This window comes from Zootoca vivipara, chromosome 14, assembly GCF_963506605.1.
Source record: "Zootoca vivipara chromosome 14, rZooViv1.1, whole genome shotgun sequence".
NCBI lineage: Eukaryota > Metazoa > Chordata > Lepidosauria > Squamata > Lacertidae > Zootoca > Zootoca vivipara.
Window position 1 is genome coordinate 30376122 of NC_083289.1, and position 10392 is coordinate 30386513.

Here is a 10392-nt window from a genome sequence, read left to right on the forward strand (position 1 = left end):
CAGCGCCACCTGGGTCTGTGAAGATGGGCATTTTGGTAATGGAGAATGCAATGACAATAATAATTATGATAACAATGGAAGCAGAGTTCATCTCCTTTCAGTGAATAGCTGGGATTAGTTTTACACATTTCAGTGTTGTTCAGAGCAGCCCTGATTACTTGCTGGATTTTGAGTTGTTCAGGGGGAGTTGTTTGCTCTCTGTTCTGCATTGGGGATTTCTGCAGCTCATTTTTTTAAAAAACAAACAAAAAAACAAATCAGAAGCGGTCACAGAGACCAGTGGTTTGTGTTCTTTAAGTAGATTCACAAACAGCCACTACAAAGCTCTCAGCTGGGCAAGAGAGAGGAGAGGCGATCAGAGATGCAGAACTGCAACCACACAGGCAGATTGTTTGTGCCTTGCAATCTTTCAGTATGCAGTCAAACCTCGGAATTTGAATGGCTCCATTGCTTAACATATCAGTTCCCGAATGCCAAAAAACCTGGAAGTAAGTGTTCCGGTTTTCGAACGTTCCTCAGAACTCAAACGTCTGACGTGGCTTCCGCTTGAGTGCAAGAAGCTCTCGCAACCAATCGGAAACCACGCCTCGGAAGTCAAACAGTCTTCTGGAACGGATTACGTTCGAGTTCCGAGGTTTGACTGTATAAGAGCTGGTTGATTTTGCTTATTTACTGAAATATTTATAACCAACACTTTCATTAAGGATATCAAGTAACAAACAAAATACAATAAAATCAACCCATAAATACAGTGGAACCTCGGTTTATGAACACCTCGGTTTATGAATTTTCGGTTTATGAACGCCGCAGACCCATCTGGAACGGATTAATTCACTTTCCATTACTTTCAATGGGAAAGTTTGCTTCAGTTTATGAACGCTTCAGTTTATGAACAGACTTCCGGAACCAATTACACCCATGCTTCGGGTTAAGTACACTTCAGGTTGAGTACTCCGCGGACCCGTCTGGAACAGATTAATCCACTTTCCATTACTTTCAAGGGGAAAGTTCACTTCAGTTTATGAACGCTTCAGTTTAAGTACTCCGCGGACCGTCTGGAACAGATTAATCCACTTTCCATTCCTTTCAAGGGGAAAGTTTGCTTCAGTTTATGAACGCTTCAGTTTATGAACAGACTTCCGGAACCAATTGTGCTCATAAACCGAGATTCCACTGTACTCATTAAAATATGATTAACAGCATCAGTAGAGCATCAGCAAATAATGGTTGGTTATGCATCTTTGACAGATGTTTTCTTCTCCCATAACCCCCCCTTTTTTTAAAGCATAAGATGGACTGGAGCCTAGTGGCCCAGCACCAGCTCTGGGGCTCTGATGAAATTGAGAAGCTACTTTTCAAAGAGAGGTAGCAGGACAATCTATCAGCAAAGCAGGACCAGACCATTTGCGTTTTAGGGGAGGCACAGAATTCTCGGAGGGGTGAAGATAGCTGCAGACATACAAGCACAAGTTGCATTTTTCAGAGGAAAGCAAAAGAGGAAGAAACACACATCCGCGCACCCCCATCCCTGAAAAGACAGCTGAGAATGTTGCAAGAGAATGTCTTTGAGCACTTACCAGAGGTTAAGGCACATCTTCTGCAAAAAGTGTGCTGCGAAGAAAGAGAGCGCATGACCATTAAGAATTACTTTTCCAGATCAGGCAAAATCTCCATCTAGTCCTTGGAGCACAGGAAGTTGCCTTAATATCTGAGTCAGACCTTTGGGTCCGCCTAGCCCAGAATTGTCTATTCACACTGGCAGTGGCTCTCCAGGATTGCAGGCAGGATTTTCAAAATATGGATATTCCACTAAGCTAGAAAGGCTGGTAATGGCTGAGTCATCTTCCTTGAGGTAATGAGGTTCTGCTGACAGACACCTGATCTCCAACTCCTCAAATGCCAGCTATCAGCCCACCTTTCTTTTCCCCCCTTTTTAAAAAAAGCTATATACTTGCTGTCTTCCTGTAACACAACACAGGGTTATTGTTGTTTTAAAAAGGTTCAACCAAGAAACTGAGCCTTCATAGTGTCATTTAGTGGCCGAGTCCTGTGTAACTTTCTGCCAATAGATATCCAGAAGGCACCTTCTGTGCCAGCTGAAACCTTTTCTACCAAAGGCTATGCAGACAATTAAGAATATATCCTTCCACGACGGCTGATGCCAGTTTTTAACTTTTTAAATGGCTTTATAGTATGTTTTTTTTTCTATTTTCATTGTGCAAACCACTTTTCAAAGTGTAAACCACTTTGATTTTTTTTTAATGATCCAGCGGTATACAAACATTTTTTTTAATAAACAAATAAATTGGAAAGAAAAAAGCCGGTGAGACTAAATATGCAAAAACTCAACATAATTGTACAACATGAAATATGTGTAAAGCAACAAAGTTACAACATGCTAGCGTTTTAAAAATGATTTTCATCACTCGTGAGACAATAACATTCCAGACTGAAAAAGGTGACCATTTTCCTCTTCCTCTCCATCGCTATAAATCTGTTCTCTTAAGAGAAGTCATTATTTATCGGTCTCTGGGGACCGGGGGGGGGGGGGGAGGAGGAAAAGGATTCCTAGCATTTGTAGCTTTTTTAAAAAAAACGTATTCTTCTTCTGTGCAGCTGAAACTGCAGCCTGGTTCCTGTCCTTACCCCACAGGTCGTGATTACTGGATCTTTAAACACACTGCAACACAGCTGGCAGCAGAGCTTCACTGAGGGCTGCTCAGCAAACACCAGCGGCTCCTGTGCAGGGAGAACAACCAGAAAACAAAGGTAAACAAGGAAAGTTTTCACCCTTTTTGTTCAGATTCAGCAACCTTCCGTAGTACAAGTGGTGATGTTGCAGAGCACATGAGCCAAGAACAATTAGCAAACAGAAAACTAAGTCCAGGGTTAGGCTTTGCAAAGGGTTTAAATCAGTGCTTTCCAAACCTTTTCAGGCCACGAGCCCCTTGACTGCATAAACCCATCCACAGTGCCCCCTACTCTACCCTATTAAAAGCATTTTTCAGAACAGTGGTTTGCACAGCCCACTAAAGACAGAAACACAATAAAATTCAAAACTGTAACAACTAATTGCACATTTATTCAAAATCCCATTAGCTTATATAATTCAACAAAATTAACTTACTCCAGTAATACCAGCTTTCCAATACCAGCATTCATACCTCTAGCACTGCTCCCTGCAGCCCTTAGTGCCCCCTAGTTAATCCCGTTACCACTCCCACCCCCAAAGGGGTGGTATCACCCCCTTTGGGAACCACTAGTTTAAATCCACCTGAAAATAGGACTAAAGGTTTCCATTTGCACATCTAAACAAACCTTTTGCTGCTTGTGACTACAGCCAACAAGAGATAAATGGGTTAAAATGCAATTAAGGTATTACAAAGGTCCTGGATCTGGTTTGTGCATTTTTGTGTGTGAATAATTTTTACAGCATGGTCACAGTTCTGAACTCCATACAGGTCCAAAGTCTGGATCTTGGGAAAACTCTTCCTGCAGCAAGGCTGTGGTAGAGATTTGCATTTCATAGGTTGAGCTGGAAGCAGGCTAACCAACCTTGCTTCAGTCACCAATCACCTGATACATTTACACAGCATTGCTATTTATCTCCCTTGGCCACTAATTACTGTACTTGGGTCATCGCTGCCACATTACATGCCTTTCCACTATTTGGCAGTTTATAAAAGCCCTTGGGCTCTTTCCTCTGCATCTTTTTATGGAAAACTCTCACCACCACCACCACCACCAACTCCCCAAATACCTACTGGCTCTTCCTCTTCCTCATGGAGAGAGAAAGTTGAGCGCAGGGACATGTTGGACTCTGAATGCAACGAGCGGATGGAGATGGCAGAGTCAGACCGGCGTGGAGTGCTGATTGGTGGCTGCAGAGAGAGAGAGAGAAAGGACAGCAATTTAGAGTCACATGTGACAAAACACAGAGCAGGGCTCTGCCATGCTTAGCAGTTGGTCTGGGGTTTGGGCACTGTGGGAGATCCCAGAAAGCTCTTGCTTACACATGTAAGCAAGGGTTGTGTGTTCTTTGGGCTAAATTCATATCAACGTTCTATGCCAATCAAAGCTGGATTCTGAAACCTTTCTAAGTTATGGAAATTAAGCAAGCCTGCATCTCTCTTGTTTTTGCATTCTATTCTGCATTTTTTTACTATGCAGCAAATTTATTCTGCTTCCACCATTCACAGGGAGGGTCAGCATCTTCTAGACACTGCAAATATTTTCTCACTTCTCTGCCTCCTCAGATTTCACCAGGTATTGCCGCAGTTTTTCAAGCAATCATAAAGGGCTCAGCAACTGCCTTTTTCAAGGGTCTCATCTCCACTCCAAAACCGAGATTTGCAGGAAGCTGAATTTTTGTGGCTTTTCTGCAAAATCCACATATCTTGTGCTGAACTGAAACTGAGCTTCTTTTTCAATGGGTGGTTCCTCTGATTCTGGTAGGAAAAGATGGTCTGCAGAATGCCAATTAATGCTCCAAGTGAACAGAAGGAACCCTACAGCACCATTTTTGTAACAACTGCAAGTTGTTCACATTTTAGGAGCAAGAATAAAAACCCTGCAGCTACTTAAAATTTAGTGCTATCTGGGTGAATTTGGGCCTCAGAAATGGGGCAAAGGCAGGAGGAGACAGAACAGATTTTATTTAGTCTGTACAGCTGTTTCTTTTAATACCTCACCTGAAAATACATATACACACTCCTGCCCTGTGTAAATCATCTCTTTTTCATTTTATGCAAGCTTAATGACTTGCAGAAAACCTGCTTCTTTCAAAAGAAATGTTAAACTGCAAGCTCAAGCTAGACAAACCTCAGACAAGTGTGAAACAGCTCCTGGAATTTATAAGTGCCTACTTCTGTCTCAATATTTGATGTTTCTGCGTATCGGCTCACCTTCCTGGCATGGAACTTCTGGGTGCTTGGCTGGGCTTCCTTCCAGAAGCGCCAGTTCCCGGCTAGGATCCTTTACCCAAAGGGTAACATGCTTCTCTCATGGGTGCTGCTGTTCCTAAGAGCACTTGTTGTTAGGCTGCCTCTTTCACTTCTGCCAAATTTCTTTGCGTAGCTGGTTGGAGACTTCCTCCTATTCAATTCAGTCCGGGTTCTGCTTTGTGGCTTTCCTGTTTGGCGGGAGAGCCAGCTGGGCAGAGAGCCCACCAATCGCCAGGCTCGTCCTGGCTGCAAGCTTTCTGGGACTGGCTCAGGAAGGGATGTTCTGCCAGTGGAACCACACGCCCCTCAGATTTCTACCACAGCATTCCTCAAAGCAGCACCACAGAGGATCTCTTGAGTAGGGGGGCTGGGTGGGTTGCTTTGGGGGTTTCAGAAGACACTGGCATTTGAACTTATTTGGCAGTTAAATGGCAATGATTAAAAGCCAAAGAGCCAAGTGTGACTACAGAAAATCCAAATAGAATAAACACAGGAAGCTGCTTTATAGCGAGTCCACCTAGTCAGTGTTACCTATACTGACTGGCAGTCTTTCCCAGCCCTATCTAGAGATGCCATCGGGGATTGAACTCTGCTAAAAGGAACCAGTCATTACTCTTTTTTATTTTATTTTATTTTAAGTTTTTGCTTTTCAGGTTTATACATCTCACTAATTTTACAATCATTTTAACATTTCAAAACTTGACTTCCTTCCCCCTCTTTCTGCAGTCCCTTAAATTTATTCTTTAATATCTTCTGCATATCCAAATTAACTTAATTTGCTCATTTATTCATCTGCTTTAAATATGTACTCTTATAAAACTGCAGGTTATTACAATAATACAATTATTGTATTACTCTATTTTTATTTACAGGCATACGTATAAGTCGCCATCGCATAAAAATACAACAACCATAAAATGCAGAACACATGACCAACACTGAATTGAATTAGCTTCTCCCAAAGCGCCTGGCGAAACAAATATTTTTCAGGAGGCCTTTGGAGGAAATGCTGCCCACGCTTTGGAAACTGCTCTGGGTTCCTGTTCCATTGCTAGGCTCGATTCAAAGTGATAGCCTTGATCTTTAAATCCCTCCATGGCTTGAGACCAGGGTACCGAAAGGCTCGTCTGTCTCCAGTTATGTGCCTGTCTGTATTTAGGAGTCCATCTCCAGAGACCCGCCTCTGGGTTCGCCTGCTGTCTGAAGCCTTTCCCAGCCTGGCACCTCCAGATGTTTTGGGTACAGCTTCCATCATTCCTGGCCACTGGTCATGCTGGCTGGGGCTGATGGGAGTTAAATTCTAAAACATTTGGAGGGCGGCTGGCTGAAGTATGATGCGTGCCTTTTTAAGAGAAAGGGCCTTTTCAAGGGTGATGCCTCGGCTTTGTAACACTCTCCCCAGAGAGACTCCCCAAGCACCCTCTCAAATCTCTTTCCATCACGCAGCCAAGACTTTGTCATTTTCCTGGGCATTTAGCTTTTGTTGATTCATCTATTACTTTTAAGCTGCTTTAAGAAAATTGCTGTTTTTAGTTTTTGTTTATTAGTTATTATATGTTAATATTTGACCAAAAAGCCACCCTGATTGATGACTGTAACTTAAACAAAATGAAATTCATACTACCAGGTAGCATAAAAGGGCTACCTCTTCCCATACTAACCCTGCCCAAACCTCAAGAGTGGGGTCTCGAGGGGACCAGCCGAATTGAGGTGGGGGGACTCACCCCAGCTTCCCTACCTTGCCGCTGCATTAGTTGGGGGGGGGGAGCGAAAAGTGGCTTGAGACCGCTCATGGCGATATCGCAGTCCAGTAGCTGAAGCCACAAGCCGCCACTGAAAGCAGCAGATTTTCATCAGAGGTCAAGTGGGTGGCCACAAAGGGGTGGGCTTTCTCATACAGGGCACCCTGATTATGAAACTCACTTACTCATGGGGACCCACCTAAGATACACCATGCTAACTTTTAGGCTGTCGGGGAAGATGTTTTCAAAGGTTTGTACTTTTAACATTGGAAAGAAGCTGTCTTTTAAGCTTTGCTTTTCTCTCTATGGTTTTAATGGCTATTTAAGTGTGTTACTTCTTTATTGATTTTAATTCCACCAGTGCATAGTACTGTATATTGTTTTAAGTGCAGCATAAATAGCCTTGGGACAGATATTATGAAGGGTGGTATATAAATGCCTTAAAATAAATATAGCAGGCTAGTAGCCATCGCAATAGTTATCGCAGATGGAAACTGAGACAGTCACAGCACAGGGATGCTCGGCCCACAGTGCCTCTATGATACAGTGGTTCAATATGTAGAGCACTGATGGGAATTATTGTTTAATGTAAAGGATTTCAAACCCCATGCTTCTCCAACAGAAACCGGAGTGACATACAATGCCCAAAATCAGATTAGGTCATGATAAAATCCTGTCTACATCAAAATAAAAACGGAAACAGCTACACAAATCTGCAAAGCAAATATCCATATATATGAGGGGTTGGAGGCAGTAGAAAAGGGCACAACAGAGGAAGAAATGTCAGATGTCAGCACAAAGGTAAGAAGCAACACCTTAAACATGGTCCAGAAACGAAGAGATAACCAGTGCTGATGGAACACTAAGGTAAAGTATTCAAACCACCACACCCCAGACAACAGCAGCTTTTCACACCAATTGACATTTCCAGACAAAGGGAAGCTTCATGTTTCAGCAATCCAATCTGGAGGGATGCTAGGCCTACAGCTTGATTTTTGGGGGGGTGCAGGTCTTGTGGTTTCTACTGTTACTGCAACATTGTGACCGTGCAAGCCTAAGTGGGCACTCTATGTGTGTACACAACACATGAGAATACTTAACATATTGCTCTGCATTACACAACTGATGTCTGGCCGAAGCCATCTACTCTCATTTATTCTTCCAGCAGCCCTGTGAAGTATGCTAGGCTGAGACCATAGTCCGAAGCCAGTCAGCAGACATGTATTTGTTGGAAAACTCCAGGTAAGAAACCATAACAGCACAGGCGAGGTCTGCACCCTGACAGCTGCAAATACATTCCCTACCATGGAAGCCCCCCCAGTCAAGGTCCATGGAAGCAGACAGACATGAACACAATTAGGAGGTCTGTGGGTGGCACAATCCAATGGATCACAGTGTCGTGCTTATGTACCTACATTCCGTTTCACACAGCATAGAACTGATGTGCAGAGGGGCACCTTCCAGTGGTGTTGAAGTGAAGGGAACAAAAGCAGGCAACCAGAAACTGGGACTTGAAAACATAAGTGTGGGAACTGCAGAGTCCATGATAGCAGCTTGGCAAATCCACCTCCCACAGCACTAACCCCATTCCTCTCCCAGCTGCAAGTGACCCTTCATGCCAAAGAACGTACCATGCCATCATCCTCGTCGCGAGGGGAATAGGTGAGCGTGCTGGAAGAGGAGGGTGTCCGGCGATGCTGTTTGAATGTACTACTCCCGTCCGCTAAAAGAAGAAGCAGAACAGGCACCTGAGACATTCTGCAACTTCTATACACCAGATCAGATGTCTCTAGAAGAGCCTTCGCCAACCTGCTGCCTTCCCCCCCAGCTGGACTGGCAAAGGCTGCTCTATAATCTATCCATAGATCAATTTCCCAATGAAGCAGCTCTTGGGGGGGGGGAATAGCACTCCCCCAACCACACACATAAAAGAAAAAGAGAACAAAAAGGAACAAGAGCTTCCAATTCCCCTCCATAAACCTTTAACCCCGCAAACTCAAAAAACAGTTGAAGATGAATGCTCCTATTCTTAGCGGCTGTTAGCATTACAGCCACACATGGTATGTGTATTTATTAAGCATTCCCAACTGGTGCTCTCAATTGGCTCCGCCTATGCAAGGTTTCTTTAGCTTGCTACAGCTGCGATCGGCACACACAGCAGTGTAGCTAGCTGCTTGGGCACCCGGGGCAGCGCAAATGCCCTGCACCCAGGAGTGGGGCAAGCTGCCCATGGGGCGGGGCAAGCCAGGGCAAAGCACGCTGTGCGGAACCTCCACGGAGTCTGCAAGCCCCACGTTGCCATTTCGGGCAGCATGGAGCCTGCAGGTGCCTGAGCCACTGCGTCACTTCCCAGGAGAGATGTGTGGCTCGGGCCAGGCCCCATGGTCACACCCCTCAGTTATGATACCCGGGGCGTTCCGCACCCACTGCAGCCCCCTTCCTATGCCACCGGGCACACACTGTTGTGGTGTTTGCCTACTGCAATTCATTGGCGATAAATAAATCTGGCTGCTTCCATCAACTCCACGAGCTACGACAGACTATTGCAGTGTGTTCTACATAGGATTACCATTGAAAACAGTATGGAAACCACAGCTACTGCAGAATCCAGAATGCAGAGGCTAGACTGCTGTCAGGAACACTGTACAGTGGATCATATAACACCAGCCCTAAAGAAACTGCACTGGTCTGATTTCAATAATAAATAATAATAATAAATTTTTATTTATACCCCGCCCTCCCCAGTCAAAAACCGGGCTCAGGGCGGCTGAGGTGTCAGTGCAAATGTTTTAATTTCTAAATGGCTTTGGTGTGGGTTGTTGGGGAGAGGGTGCCTCTCCCAGTATATTCTTCCCTGTGGGGGCTGAGCATTATGTGGATATGTGGGAGAGGACCTTGTCCACTATGACCCAGTGAAACACTTTCACACCATACATTTCAAGCACATGGTTCCCCTACAAAGAATCCTGGGAACTGTAGTTCACCCCTCCCAGAACTACAATTCCCAGCACTTTTGGGGAAAGCCATGTGTTGTGGATGTGACATAACCCTTCAATGCAGTGTGATAATAACTAGAGATTGCTCAACACTGACCTTTGGTGATGGTAGTCACTGCAGAAAAAGCAGGCCCAAAAGTTGTCTCCATTCTGGTCTGGAAAAAGAGAGGAAACACGTCATCACATAATCTGTCCTCTGTAGACTGAAAGCACCAGTTAACCAGGGTTAGTAAAAGCAAGAGTGACTGGATACGACCACAGACTGTCAAGGGAGGCACAGCCCATTTTCCTGAAAAATTCAGAGAGTAAGCTAACAAAAGCCAAGACTCTAATGGCCCACCCCCCAAAATCATGTTGCATTCTCTTACCCCGTTAGTGTTTTCTGAAGCAGCACAGTTTGTTGTACCACTGGGGAAACGATTGTAGCGGGTGTTCTTACTGGCGCTCATAATCTAACCCCACATTTGAATGTTCTAAACGCTGCCTCTGGTAACATAAAAATAAAGAACATTGTTAAAGGATAATATACTTTATAATCTATCTCAGACATGCAAAAGGTGCTGCACCAAGCCTGTGCACAGCTGGCTTAAGAATATTTTTTTTAAAAAATAACCTAATATTTAAAAAAATAGCATGATTATTGCTATTATTATTCATAATTATCTGCCCTTCACTCTAAGGTCCCAGGGTGGGTTGCAACATTTAAATACA

At 44.2% G+C, this 10392-nt stretch overlaps 1 protein-coding gene across 8 annotated transcripts in view; it reads right to left on the bottom strand.

The window, feature by feature from the left end:
• TRAF7 (TNF receptor associated factor 7) overlaps window positions 1-10392 on the bottom strand; it is a 33854-nt gene that overhangs the window by 13323 nt on the left and 10139 nt on the right. For 6 of the 8 annotated variants that reach the window (XM_035131395.2, XM_035131394.2, XM_035131398.2 and 3 more), the window contains 6 exons: window positions 10050-10167; window positions 9779-9836; window positions 8317-8408; window positions 3765-3881; window positions 2647-2739; window positions 1578-1611 (listed from right to left, as the gene is read on the bottom strand). In XM_035131395.2, the coding sequence (XP_034987286.1) occupies window positions 1578-1611; window positions 2647-2739; window positions 3765-3881; window positions 8317-8408; window positions 9779-9836; window positions 10050-10130 (475 nt within the window). In that variant the 5' untranslated portion in view covers window positions 10131-10167. The other 2 variants (XM_035131399.2, XM_060282594.1) reach the window with 2 other exon arrangements.